Source organism: Balaenoptera borealis, assembly GCF_965194805.1.
Source record: "Balaenoptera borealis genome assembly, chromosome: 5".
NCBI classification, from domain to species: domain Eukaryota; kingdom Metazoa; phylum Chordata; class Mammalia; order Artiodactyla; family Balaenopteridae; genus Balaenoptera; species Balaenoptera borealis.
This window is the reverse complement of record NC_138862.1, coordinates 76110834-76126486: the sequence shown is the minus strand read 5'-3', so window position 1 is coordinate 76126486 and position 15653 is coordinate 76110834. Positions and strand designations below refer to the sequence as shown.

The 15653-nt window shown below is 36.2% G+C and overlaps 1 protein-coding gene across 6 annotated transcripts in view; it reads right to left on the bottom strand.

The window, feature by feature from the left end:
* The window catches only part of FGF12 (fibroblast growth factor 12), a 543244-nt gene that overhangs the window by 188151 nt on the left and 339440 nt on the right, over positions 1–15653 (bottom strand). For all 6 annotated transcript variants that reach the window (XM_082393377.1, XM_082393376.1, XM_082393375.1 and 3 more), the window contains one exon: positions 15534–15644. In XM_082393377.1, coding sequence (XP_082249503.1) covers positions 15534–15585 — 52 coding nt within the window. In that variant the 5' untranslated portion in view covers positions 15586–15644. The remainder of the gene's footprint in view (positions 1–15533; positions 15645–15653) is intronic.

Sequence of the window (15653 nt, the reverse complement as noted above, 5' to 3'; positions counted from 1 at the left end):
AGATTTTAGATTTGTATCTTCTACAAATCTTCCATCAAACACTATGTTGCCAAAACTGACACTATGGCCTATTAGGTTTATTCATGAATTCATCACCTGTATTCCAGGCACTGCAGTGGTGTAAAAGACAGGCACGGTACCTGCCATCATGATGATGAAAGTCTAAAATAGAAAAAAATAACTCCACACGTGTACTCTGCCTCCATCTTTACATATGGGGGCACTGAATTCAGCTCAAAAATGTGGTTTTGCCAGAGTCATGAAGTCAGCCAAGGAAGGTACACTTAGGTGCTGAGGGTTGTAAGGCTATATAATATTGTTGCTCTTAAGAAATATAAGAGAACTTCTAGTAACCACAACCTAAATAGTTGTAAAGAAAGTAAGAAAAAAATGAAACTATAATAAATAAATTTGGAAGCCTTAAAAGAATTTTTTCAGCCAAGCAGAAATGCCCCACCCAGAAAATATAAAACCTTTAGGTCTTAGTTAAAATTACACACAGACAATATAAGTTAACTTGCTTGAGATGGTTTAGGTATGTTCAACCAAAGCTTTACATTACATTATCACTAATTACCAAAACAAGAAAGCACTTTTGAAAATTTATGCACGTAATATTGATGAGCAATTATATATTTAAAGAGTGGAAAGCCAGTGAAAAAGCCACAAAGGAAACATTCATGATTCTACTCAATTTACATTGTCATTGACACTCAAATGTTATATTTACTGATCGCAATGAATATATATATATATGTGGTATATGTATATTCATTTCAAAAATATTAAGTGGATCTATAGAAATAAATGTGTTAAGATATTTTTAGAAATAGAGGAAAAAATTTGAAAAATAAGATGATGATTCTGTCATTACTCTTCTCTACCTTAAAATCTCTCTTTTAGCCCATCACTACTATAATCCCACCACATTTCACCTATTACTCTATTGCAATGTTCAGTAACTTTCATTGGTCCCCCACATCCTAAAATGTAAACTTTAAACTCCCCCATGTGTCAGTTAAGGCACTCTAAAATATGGTCCCTTTGACACTTCCACGTAATCTCTTTGCTTCATCCAAATTAGCTCATTCTTCCCCAAGATGGCAGGAACTTTCTGCGCCAGGTGACTTTGTGCCTCCTTATCTGAAATGCAGTTCTCCTAATCTTAGCGTACATGTTTTGTTCCTATTCTTCCAGATTCAGTTTAAAATCCACCTTCTCTGAGCACTATGGCTTTTGGGAATTGCTCCCATCTCCGGAATCTGGTGATTTTTCTAATCACTTGGCAGTACCAGTGCTACCTTGCATTATTAAATTTTGTTTTACATACACGTTCAACCTCGTCTACTATCCTGGGAGCAGCTAGAAAGCAGAAACTGTACGGCAGTCATCTTTGTAACCCGGTAACTAGAACCCAGTTGGTCCTCAGTATGTTGGAGTTAATGAAGATGAGGCATGCGCACGGCAGGCGTCCATGAAACTCCAGTCATTTTTTTGTAGCTGCCTGAAGCTATGTCTTAAGAAGTCGTTTGAGGCTCGGCCACAAGAAATGTTGCGAGAATTTATTGACATCTGTTGTAGACCCAGAAGGGGCCATTTATTTGTCATCTCCATCTCGAGGGCCTCCTTTTACAATAAAATATCATGGAATATTCCATACCAGGACAGCAACGATTTGCTCTGTATTTAAAACAATTATCTTATTGTGTAACTCTGTCTCAAAGATTTTTGCTGCATATTACAACCTACGGAGGAGTTTGTTTTTCTTTTTTGAAAATTCTGATGCCCTGGCCATACCCATGCCAATTGAATAAAAGTCTTCAGAAATAAACCTAGGTACCGGTATTTTTTTAACCTCTTCAGATGATTCCAACATGCAGCATTGTTAAAAAGCAATTTCATATTCAATATGTCTGAAGTGGTTCTAACAAGCTCCCAGGTGATGCCATTGCATAGCAAATCTTACCAGTCCATAGACCAAAGGTAGGTGTGGCCAGTATTGGCACCTCCTGCAGCTTATCAGAAAGGCAGAATCTCAGGTCCCATCCAAGACCCACTTAATCAAAATTTGCGGTTCAACAAGATCCCTAGATGATCACTATGCACTTGAGGTTTGAGAAGTACTGTTCTAGAGAGTGGTTCTCAAAGTGTGGTCTTGTGAACATGTTAGAAACACAAACACTCTGGCCCTTCCTCCAGACCTACTGAATCACACATGCTGGGGTTAAGGCCCCCATATCAGTTGTTTAACAAGTCCTCCAGGTGATTCTAATGCAGACTAAAGTATAAGAAGCAATTTTCTAGAAGAAATCACTGTTCTTACACTTGACTGCACTTTGGAATCATCTGTGTGATTTTAAATGAATACTGATGCTTGGGTTCCATCCTCAGAGATTCTGACTTTATTGATCTGGGCCTCAAGTTTTTTAAAAGGTATCCAGGTGATTCTAATGTGCAAAAATTTTTGAGTCATTGTTCTAGAGGACTTGGATATAGGTGGGAGGTGGACTGTCTTCCTTTGCATCTTAATAGGACTTTCCCTTCTAAGATTATCAGAAGAATCCAAGGACTGAGGACAGATATGTAACTGGATTCATTCCACTGCCCCCACCCCTGAGGGAAATTCCAAGTACAGTGGGGTTTAATCCTATTTAAATTAGATTTTGATCAAATTCCCCCAAAGATGGGAAGGCTGGGTCCAGGACCTAGATGAGCAGTGAAACTGCAGATGAGGTTCCAAAAAGGCTGTTACACAGTTCCTCAAAGCTCTGCTCAAGTCCTACATTTTCCCTGAAATTACTCTGGATCATACTTCAGGTAGCATAGATTTCTCCTCTCTAGACTTTCCAAAGCACTTCCTTTCAAGAGGGTAAATTTGATATTATATACTTGAAGTCTTTACATATAATTCCCATTTTGCAGATGACAAGCTATGGTTTCAAAGTGCTAAGCAAATTGCCCAAGTTTATGCAGCTGCTAAATGGAGAAATGCATATTAATATCCATAACTGTCTGTCTCTAAAATCCTATGCATATTAATATCCATAACTGTCTGTCTCTAAAATCCTATGGACTATCCACAACACCACACTGCTTCCCCACGTATCAGGACTGATCCCTGGAACATACAAAAGCAACAATAAAAATGATGTCTCTGCCAATATCTAAGTAAGAGGAAGCAAAGAGAGGCTTTCTTTAGGACATCTTAAAAAATTCAATTATAATACTATGGAGTGGGCTTAGTAATGTTATACAGACATATTTTGACATGGGTGTGTGCTCCACATTCTGTCTCAGTGTCAGGGAAAGCAGATGTACTAAGTGCAACCTCACTAGATCCTGGCAGGATGCCTACTCAGTACCACTCTATCTAGGCTACTGAATAATACATGGAAATATATATACACACACAAACACACACAGCCTACACACCTCAAACTTCCCAACTCAGATATATTTAAAAGGCAACCAGATTATTTAAGATCTTTAAAATTATTGTATAATGGTTTACTGTTTCAAAAAAAGTTTTAATTTATAGTTGAAATACGTTGAACATATTGAAGAAAAATCCTCTCAAGTTCAATATTTAGCCTGCAAACCACCACAATATATTATAAGTAAGTCATATTCCCTTCGTAATACTTTTTTAAAGTGTTGTGAGAAGAATGCAGTGGTATGATTTTTAATGCACTAGGAAATATTAATGAGGAAAGAGAAATTAGGTATTCAGCATAAAATGGTAAAGGCATTAACTCTGGAACTAAACTCACTGAGTTCAAATCCTGGGTCTATCTTTTAATATCAGTGTGACCATGGATTAATTATTCGAACTTCCTATGCCTCAGTTTACTCATCTTCAAAGTAGGAATGATTACAGTACCCCCTTTATAGGATGGTTATAATACTTAAACAAGTAAAATTTATAAAATTTTCATACTTGTACTAGACACTTTAGCAAGTACTCAGTAAACATTACCTATTATTATCTAATGTGGCCCAAACTCATACATTAAGAAATAATGCTTGGGGTTTCCCTGGTGGCTCAGTGGTTAAGAATCCATCTGCCAACGCAGGGGACACGGGTTCGAGCCCTGGTCCGGGAAGATCCCACATGCTGCGCAGCAACTAAGCCCGTGTGCCACAACTACTGAGCCTGTGCTCTAGAGCTGGCGAGCCACAACTACTGAGCCAGTGTGCCACAACTACTGAAGCCCACATGCCTAGAGCCCGTGCTCGGCCATAAAAGAAGCCACCGCAATGAGAAGCCCGCGCACAGCAATGAAGACCCAAGGCAGCCATAAATAAATAAATAAATAAAAAGAAATAATGCTTGGCACACAGGTGACTGTTTTATTTTTCAAATCCCTTATTGTAAATACATAGTTATTTCGTACTTCAGGGTAGGTAGTATGCTCTGGAAAATATTGGACCACATGAGAATAAAGTTATAATTTATCCCTTGTTTAGTTGGAGGCCATAGACTGAATGCCTAATTGAACCAGCCACATATAACAAATCCCAATTCCATTCATTAAAATCTATTAAGTTTGAGACTGTAGGTAAATCAGTATAATCTCTCAAGCAATAACTTATATAGAGAAAGGAACACAGGTTATGGATATAGTAGAACTGAATTTTCCTTACTCTGTCTTGAGCAAATCAACTCACTTTCCAGAGCCTCAGAATCAGGTAATTTCAGGGAGATTTTAATAATCTCTAATTCATCACAACTCTAATACCCTTTTCCACTACTTCAAGACCCCCTGGCTGCCCTTTTTTATTACCCTTAAAGCACCTGAGTGTATATTTTCTTTTTCCTGCAACATAAGCTTAAATTTAGCTGTTGGTCCTAGCTGAATAATAAAAGCAATGGCTCCCTCTCTTCTGGGTAAACGTACCATTTACATACTTTCAGAAAATGATGCCTCTGCAATTATCACCATAAATATATATTCGCATAACACTTTGAAGATCTATATAAAACTGTCTTCTTTTACTATTATTGCTATGGAGTTCACGTTTCCAGGCTAAGCATACTCAATTTTCCTCCTATTTTCATAATGGAAAATGACTTCCTTATCCATCCTTTAAAGTCTCTTAAACTGTCATTCTCAAAAAGAAAAAAAAAAGCAAATGTGATTTAATTTGCAATAATCCTTCAAGCTAGGTGTTGTTTGACAAAATCGTATTCATTTTTGTTGCAGCTGTTCTGAGAACTCACTTTTATTCATTTATTCAACAAATACTGAAAACCTAGTAGGTGCCTGGCACTATTCCAAGTGTTGGGGATATAACAGTACAAAATGCAGACAAAGCTCCCTGCCCTGTGGAGCTTATACTCTAATTAAGCTTTTAAATTTAAATGGTAGTCTGATTATACTATTGTTACTATGAATTAAGCTATCCATATCCATTATTAAGGCCCTGTTACACGCCAACATAGAGATAAGCAGACATGGTCAATGGCCTCAAGAAACTTATAAGTTAAAGAGAGTAGATACATCAATACAGATTAACGTGCAAAAATACCTTGAGATATATTGTGTATGCAGAGGAAAAAGCAGGATTTCCAGTTAAAAACATCAGGAAAAGTTCTCAAAGACAAAAGGCAATTGATCTTATTTTTAGAGGATGACATTATTACTGGAAAAAATAACATAAGCAAGTATGAATGAGCTAAATGTGTGGTATATGTGGGGAACATTTTAGTGGAGGTGGGAGATGATAAAATAAATAAGGGGACTTCCCTGGTGGCGCAGTGGTTAAGACTCCGCTCTCCCAATGCAGGGGGTCCGGGTTCGTTCCCTGGTCAGGGAACTAGATCCCACATGCATGCTGCAACTAAGAGTTTCCATGCCACAACTAAGGAGCCCACGAGCTGCAACTAAGGAGCCCGCCTGCCGCAACTAAGACCCGGTGCAACCAAATAAACAAATAAATTTTTTTAAAAAAATAAAATAAATAAATAAGTATATTACATAATGGTAAGTGGAGTGAAAAATAAGTCAAATTGCCAAGGGAGAGTGAAATGTTGAAGACAGCGATTGAAATATACATAGATTAATCAGAAAAGTCCTCCATGAGAACAGGTTTCACTTCTGAGTGAGGGAATGAAGAAGATGAGGGAGTGGGCTATTTAGATAGTTGGAGGAAGAACATTTTAGAAGATGGGGGTAGGAAGGAGCATGATTGGCGTGTTAAAGGAACGGCTAGGAGACTTGTCAAAAGAAGGAGGAGAGAGAACAGTCAGGAGGTAATGGGCAGGATTATGTAAAGCCTTATTGGTCATGGGATGAATTTGGCTTTTACCCTTAATGGTGTGTAGTGAAAGAGACTGAGCAGATAAGTCAGTTTATCTGACCTATTTTAACTGGGTCACTCTGGCTGTTGTGTGGATACTAGACTGAAGGGGGAAAGTCACAAGTACAAGATTAGTTAGGAAGCTATTGTAATAGTCCGAAGATGAGAATAGCTTGGACTAGGTAGTGACAATGGGGGTATTCAGAAGTGGTCAAATTCTGTATATATTTTGAAGGTAGAGTAAATGTACTCCTGTTTTCAAATTCAATGCAAAAATTATTGCACTATCTGTTCTCACAATTTTGCCCTTTTTTTGTAATGTGTTTAAAAGGGAAGTTTCAAAGGTAAAAACAAAAATCATTGCCAGTTTATAGGCTTTATAAGTTTCAGATCTGTCAGCAATATTGGAGATGATCTTTTCCAAAATCTCATTTTACAGAGTAGAAATCCAAGGAACAGAGAGCTTACATGACTGAAACAAGATCACACAGCTAATTAGGGACAGGACCTAGACTAGAAACCAGGTTATCTGACTCACAGCCCAAGCTACTTTGTCTTATAATTGGTGACATTTAAGTGGTGTATATTCTTCCTTTGAAGTTTTTTGTTTGTTTTTGCTTTGTTTTGTTTTTATTTCATAAACATTGAGGGAGAACCACAGGTATCCCAAACTCAAAAGTCTTTAGGACACAGGCAGTTGGGAGGAAAATGTGGGAGAAAGCAGGTACATCCATTGCTTAAATACACTGATTTTTTTTCTGAAGTGTGCCAGCTAAATGAAACATATCTGCATACCCCCCAGTACAGGATCTTGGAAAATATCCATTGCTGTCCTAGGCAGAAGGGCAAATAAGGACATTATTCCTTATCTACACAAATGCAGATAAGGAACTGCAGTATAATGTGACTTCTGCAACTATAAATATACACACGAGGTTCAAACACAGTAGCGAGAAATGAGTAATTAATGTGGAGTTTTGTGTGAGGGAGGGTGGCAGTTGAGGGGGATGGCTGGAGAAGGCTTCACACTGACAAAGGAGATAAGAGCTTTGAAGGGTTCTGAAGGGTAAGAGTGATTTATCAGGTGGTAAGATTGGTGAAGTCATTCCAATCAAAAGGAATTAGCATGTGTAAAAGCTCCAAGACATAAAACTATATGGTATAGACTTATATCATTATATACGGTTTTTTTATCATTCCCCAAACCTGTGTTTGATCACATAACCCGTCTAGAATTGAGCTCTGACTCTCTCCAGGAAATACATCAAAATGGAACTGATTCCACACATGTTTGAGATACTAGAAAGTCTGGATTTCAGTATGCTTTTCAGTCTACCTACAGACCCATGCTTTCCCTATTACATCAGGAATCAGGTTCCCGTAGAACTAGGTATGACAGTCCCAAGACAGAGATTGCTTCATTAGCAAATGTGAACACTCCAAATCCTGGGTGCAGAGGAGCGTGCCCCTTCATACCTCCTGCAGTGCATCAGAATCATCTGGAGGGCTTGTCAAAACACACACTGCTAAGCCCCAGCCCTGAGGTTCTATCTGATTCAGCACGTCTAGCGCGAGGCTCAAGAATGTGTTCTTCTAACGAGTTTTCAGATGATGCTGATACTGGTGGTCCAGGGACTGCACACTTTAGGAACTACTAACTTAGAGCACTGCTCCAGACCCTCTAGCTTAAGCACTTTTAAATTCTTTCACGTAACAACAGCTACCACCAGTAAGAATTCTACTTCTGTTAAAATGGTCACTGTCTATAAGCTCCTTGCAAACAAGGACTCTTACCCCGACAGATGAGAATAACAACAACAACCGACAACATTTAACCAGGTTTTCGGCATTATTTTAAGCATTTTTCATGAATCACCCGTTTAATCTACACAACAACCTTCTGATCTAAGTACTATTATTATCCCTACTTAACAAATGAGGGAAGTAAGATGTGAAGAGGTTAAATAACTAACTCCAAGGCAAAGAACCTCAAGTCAGATAGCCTGCATTCGATTCTGGCTCTATCACTTATATGCATGACTCTCCAGATCTTTATATACACCTTGAAAATATCACATAGGGCTTTACAACTGAAGATTTCCTGTCAGTAACATACCTTTCAGAACAAATGGTATTTATGGAAATGGAATCTGTCGATCAGTTTTTCTGAGCATACATTTACTTCTATATGAGAATTAAAGAAAAGGCTATAAAAAGCTTAGAGATTCTCTGTTCCTCTCATTTTATAAAACCAGAGATTGTATAAATCTGACAAAATTTATGTGACTTGCCCAAGACCAAAGCACTGGTCACCTCACAGAGCCAGGAATAGACTAAAGATAATCTCAGTCCTTAGTTCTTCTAGGAATACACTTGGTGAAGTGGCTCCCATCAGATTCTTAACCACTATGTATATGTATACTTCCTATCAATATGCCCATAAATAGTCATAGAGCAACTAGGAAAAAGGATAATTTCAAATGGCTCATGTTTTACTTTACTAAACAGAGGGGTACATGAGGGCAGAAATCTTAGGATCGAAAGGAAATATAAGACATAAAAAGGAACAAAGCCAAGGTTAAAAAAAAAGTCTGAGGAGTTATTTCCTTATGAACATATGTGAATGGGCAAACTATTCAAGGAAATAATTGGTTCTTGTTCAAGCTTTCCATAAATATCATTTGAAGGAACAGTCTTTAAAATTGAAACACAATCAACAAAAACAAATTTCTAACAAGTGTCCATTACTTTTCTTCTAGCTATGAAAGTCAAAAGGCAATATTTTTTCTTTATTTAAAAAAAATCAAGTGAGGTAACTGCATTCATAAGCTAAGGCTGAATATTAATTTTGCTCTTGAAAAGGCATGCCACTGTAAGAGTAACAACATTACATGTACCAAAGTGTTGCTCAAGATTATATAAATAAGCTTGCTTAAAGAAAATCAGCAGGATAACGCACGCATTTCTTTTTCTTTTCATCCAACTTGTAGGTATGACTTCACGCATACAAATTGTGATATATTCTTAAAGTATAGAAGACACTAGAAGAAAATAATATCCCTATAATTGGATATGGCGTAGCCCTCGCTCGCCCATGACTACTATAATGTGTATGTCTGAGTAGGTGAAAGAGATGAACTCCATGTCATCTCTTTCACCTAACAAAGGTCCCTTGTTAGGAAGACAGAGCATCTTTATAATTCTTTGCAGCATCCCTTATGTCCTTAATGATTTTCTCCAACTAACCATTTGGATCATGTTTTTGTTCACCGTTTAGCAATACAGAGCTTCTGTTGGCTTTGGCTGTGTCTGTATACTTGTGATTGGTGGTATCAAAACATCGTATGTCTGGTATTGTATAGAAAACATAGCTGGATGACTAAATTTTTAAATTTCCAATTGGATTTCTGAAACTCAGATACAGGTCCTGTTGAAATATATATTTTTAATGCTGAACTCATGGAGAATTTAATACATTCATAAAATCTGAAGAAACTGTATTTGTACTTGCAACTGGTAGTTAGGAACACAAAATATTAGAGGTCTAGAATCAAAAGTCAAGAAATAAAATTCTAGATTAATTAAATATGAAGTATAAAAATGAAACAATTCCTTACTAAAACACGGGAGGGTTTTTTAATAATCTTGGAATGAGTACAACATTTCTAAATAGGAAAGAAAAGCTGAGGGAATAAAAGCGTATTTAAAATAAAATAAGGCATGGCAAAAAATTTCAGAGGCAAACAACAAAATGAGTAAAGATATTTGAAACTCACATAACAGTGAGCTGATTTTTAAAATATAAATAGATTTCTTGCAAATGATAAAACAGACACTTAATAGAAACAAATATAAACAGACATTTTATAGGAAAAGAAGTGCAGGTGGCTCATAAACTATATGAACAAGTGCTCAACCTAACTCATAATAAGAAAACTTAAAGTTTATGTTTTTAGGTAACAAAGAACCAAAAGTCTGATAACACATTGTGTTGACTAGAAGATAAGGAAACAGTCACTCTAAGTGTAAATTTGTATGATGGAGAGGAAATAGCTATCTTTCAAAAATATAAAAGCATAAAACCTTGACCCAACAATTCCTCTTCTAAATATCCATCCTCTAAATATAGTTGCACACACACAGAATGACTTCTGTACAAGGATATTGTTTATAGCATAGTGTGTATTAGCAAAATATTAGAAAGAACTGAAATGTCCTTCAAGAGGAAACTAGGTTAAATAAAATATCCCATTTAAATATGTCTTAATATGGAAAAGTCTTGTAAATACAACATTTTAAGTTAAGAAAAAGTACTGAACAAGATTAGATAGATAGATAGATAGATAGATAGATAGATAGATAGATAGATAGATAGATATAGACATATACAGATATATAATATTGTGTATGTTGTTAACGCACAGACTGCATCTGGAAGAATACCAAGAAATGTGGCCAGGTGGCAGAGAGGGGAGGGACAGAAAATTGCTTTTGACTATGTTAATGTCTTCTAGTCAAAGAAACACATCCACACATCTGTGGTTAAACAAAGTTGGGTTCATTGACTCTCAGCGAGGAGGAAAAATATACACCATGGCAGAACTGGGGTGTCTTAGTAAGGTGTAAGAAAGGACTTCCAGGATCTGGTCTCATGTTAAGTGATTTTTAAGGGGGCTCAAAGAAAGCAGATTTATTCCAAGTTGAATGCTCTTTGGATGCAGATGTAATTCTATAATTGGCTATCTTAGTAATTCTTATCTAGAAGGCAAGAACAGAGCAACATCCTGTTCCTGGTGATGAGGCAGCACCCACCCATATAAACCAGGATACAGCAATATTTGATCATTTTGTAGTTTGGACACCTTTCTTGTTTTTGTCTGCATTCAGATATGATTACAGAATGGTCTTGTTTTTGTCCTGATCCATCATGGTCACAGTGGCCTTGCCTGATTTGGCGTCCTATGAACCTGTTCATATTCGGCCTGCTGCTAGCGCCGAGCCAGCTCTTGGCTGTCAAGAACTGTTTTGTTCTTCTTCAACTGTATATCTTTTTTCGTGCCTTTACAATTCTGTACCATATACTTATCTTATCTATTCAAAATAATTTTTAAATGAATCTCAAGACTGAAGGAGACCTTAAAAGTCACTGAGTTCTGAAACTATCTCAACCACCACCACATTCTTCCCCTCCCACACTGAAGGGGTTTTTTCATAAACCCTCTACAAGTAACAGTACAGCACCTGCTTGAATATCTTCAGTTTCACCATTGTACTAATTTACCAGGCAGCTCATGCCACAGTGAAATGGCTGTTAATATTTTTGTTCAGAGAAAAAGGGAACAATGCATTTGGTTATAATATCTTAATTGTTTTTCACCCCAGCATGTTTGACCTCTTCAAATGTATCTTCTCCTATGGAAACTGGTGGAGCAGAATAATTACCTTTCTAATTTTATGTAAAATGTTCCTATTAATACTCTCCAAACTGCAGTTGTCTTTTTTGTGTCAGTGTTCCAACACTGTTTTACATCTTTGGTATCATTACACTTGCAGAGATTTGTATCTGTTGCTGCTGACAAACCCATTTGGTTTTGTACTCAATTACATGTAATTAGTCTTTTCTTCATGAACAAAAGAACAGGTGTCCTATCAATTCAATCCAAGATACTATGGTAAGGTTGGTTGGACCTACTGATGTCTACTGAACCAAACAGCACACTTCTGACAGATGCTCATAGTAACAAGATTTTTTTTTCCAAACAATCAAATGCTTTTACTCCTGCCCACACAAAGTAGAGAAAGAAAAGGCATTTTAACAACTTAGAGGTTTATAATTTTCTATTAAAAAACATGAGTAGAATTTAAATCCTTCTCTGATATTTTTATCTCAATCCACACTCAGAAAATGTAAAAATAAAAATTATTTGTTTCATTGGATATTTTTAATTAAAATATGTGTGGGGGGATCAGAAGAAAGTACATTAGTCAAAAAACTGGCAAAACCTGAATAAAGTCTATAGCTCAATTAATAGTATTGTACCAAGGTTAATTTCCTGGCTTTGATAATTGTACTGTTGTTATATAAAGTGGTACCCATTAGGGGAAGCTGGGTGAAGAGTACACAGGAATTTCCTGTATTATTTTGTAATTTTTCTGAAGTCTAACATTATTTCAACAGCAAATGTTAAAAATATTTAGGTGGATAGAATATTTAGTCAATGATCAAGAGAAACTTTTACACATGCACAAGGACATATTCATTCATTCGTTTCGATTTTTGTTGAGTGCTTACTATGTACTAATGATCATTCTAGGTTCTAAAGACACAAATGTACAATGGATGGCTAGTGGGAAGCTGCTGCATAGAACAAGGAGATCAACTCGAGGCTCTGTGATGACCTAGAGGGGCGGGAAAGGGAGGGTGGGAGGGAGACACAAGAGGGAGGAGATATGGGGATATATGTATACATAAAGCTGATTCACTTTGTTGTACAGCAGAAACTAACACAACATTGTAAAGCATTTATACTCCAACAAAGATGTGAAAAAAAAATAAAGATACATTAAAGATCAAAACAAAATCTCTTCACTCATGAAACATTCTCCTGCTAGGAAGATCAAAAATAAACAAATAAACTGCAACAATATGCATATCAGGTCATCACAGGAGCTATGACTAGAAAAAAAAACTAGGGTATCAGAATAGGTCAAGGTGAAACGTTTAGTTTTATTAAGAATGGTCAGCGAAGGCCTCTTCAACATCTACAAGAAATATTTTAGCAGCACTATTTGTAATTGCCTTAAAATAGAAATGATAATTATCCACCAAAAAGAGAATGGATAAATATATTTGGGTATGTTCATGCAATGGGATACTTTACAAAAATGAAAATGAATAATATAAAGCAAATATATCACCATATATGCATCTCACAACCATAATATTGGGGAAGAAAAATACATAAAAGTTATATATAGCAATGTTCCTCTTATAAAAAGTTTAAAAACATGCAAAATGATGTTATGACTGATGTAAGTATATGCATTATATATATATGAAAAAAATGTATTTATAAAACTGCACAGAAATAAAAAATGTCAAATTCAAGATAGTTGTTATGTCTGGTACTGAAGGGAAAAGCAGGACTCCACCAGAAAGAGCACACAGGGGTTTCAAATGTATTGATGTTTTTAACTAAACTTTAAGCAAGGGGTTGGGTGTCCAGATGAATTTATCTAAGTCTTATTATTTTGTATATTTAAACTCCTTTTAATACCAACATATCAATAAATGTATGCAGTAGTTTGTCTTAATAAAAAATAAGATATTTTAAAGTTGTGAATTCAGACAGTTTCTAAAAGTTTCTGACAAAATGTAGCACCCTCAGTATGTGTGTTATTCGTAATGCCATTACACCTCTATGTATACGTATATATATTACGTATATGTGCGTATAAGTGTGTGTATTTATATGTGGTTGTAGATCTATATTAGCCATTGACCCGGCATCTGCAGAGAAAGCACTTACAATTATTTTTCTAAAAACATTGAAGGAAGGTATTTGTGTTGGTTGACCCCACGCTTTCACCCTCACCTCTCTGCCACTGCCCCGTGATAAACGTCACGGATCCACAGGACAGCTGTCTAGGTAACAGCTGTATCCTGTGGCTACGGCTATTTGGCTCACTTGAGGATTGAATCTATCTTCATCAATTTATAATTTTTCAATCTTTTTTTTTAAGTTGGGTGGATGGTTCTGTCTGACAAAGGATATTAATATTATCATCTCCAGCCACATCATTTTATAGAAAAAGAAACCAGAACAAGGGATACCCCAGAGATAGCACGGGTGACACAGCTAAGCCACATCCTTGATTCTTTCCACCTATACTTGTAGCTTCACTAAATCTGAATTCAAGTTCAGATGTAATAAATGAAAATTCTACATGGAGAGGAAAGCATCCTCATTCTTCTGTACTCAGTTAAACCTTAAATCATTTAAAGAATACATTCCCACAAACATAAACCAACAGTGCAAACCACAATAAGCTAATCACCTACTTGACAGAAAATGGGATGAAATTCTTTATAATAAGATCTTTTCTTTATTGTAATTCATATTTTGTAATGTGTAACATTAAGTGAACAAAGAATAATTTAGAAGGGGTGGACAAGAGCATTTTCACACTCTAGGGATTGTAGCTCTTTCCTGAGATCTTTATTTTTAACTTAAAAGATAGTTCACCATAAAATATCAGACTTCTTAGATTATCTTATGCAATTGGGTAGAATGTCAGTCGAACCACAAAATCACCTCCATCAGAAGACAACTCAATTGGATATAGATTTAATGAGCATTTACTATGTGACTAGTACTAAAGATCTAGCAGGGAATACAGACAAACTTTGGGAAACAATATGATGCCCTGTATAATTTTAGAACAACACGAATTTCCCCCCAGGTATCTGTACACGATTATTCAGAAACTGAAAGATATGATGAAAGTGATCATTCTTGGCTCTGAGGCTTGCAATCAAAATTCTTCTGAAATGCAAATATACTCTCTCAGACCTTGATGATTTGTTTAGTTATCAAACTTGTCACCTATATAGTTAAATTAGTTAAACATTATTTCCAGGGATATTATCAATAATCTATTAATGTTTGCATTTTATCTCAAAAAACTATAAACAAAATTGCAGTTCTACCAGTCTTTATTATCTTGTTATCATAATATTTTAATATATTTTTCTTTTTAAATCAATAATTTTGTCCTCAATCAAAATAAAATAACATGTAATATACATATGTATATATTCAATGTTTACCTTGAGAAGTAACTTTGGTCTTCCAGAAATGATGTTCTAAGAATTACTATAACATGTTTACTGTTTGGTTCCAGGATTAAAATACCATTTTGTGCTGGAAGGTCTGCCTTGCTTCTATGAATACTTAACATCATCCTGACTACAAACAGTGGGATGAGAGGAAATTCTTGTCCACTGACCGGTCAGAACTCCTTCAAGCCTCCTACCTTCTTATTGAGTACATAATCTCTGTCCCTTACTGTCTCCTAGCTATAGGGAATCATAGCAAAAAGGATAAAGGAAAAGACACCAGCTTACTAGTAGTTGAATAGTTCCAAAGGTAGCCTGGCCATGCTTTAAGTCTAAGATACACTGGGCCATACATTTGATTGTAACTGGATTGCAAGAAGCTAATGTGCCTTACTGTAGTCACTGTTTTCGTCCTTGGTCCCGTCAATGGTACCATCTGGGTGCATCTGCAGGAAATATCCCTGCTGGCTGAATAACCTTGTCACAATTCCTTTCAGCTGGGGTTCTGCAGAAC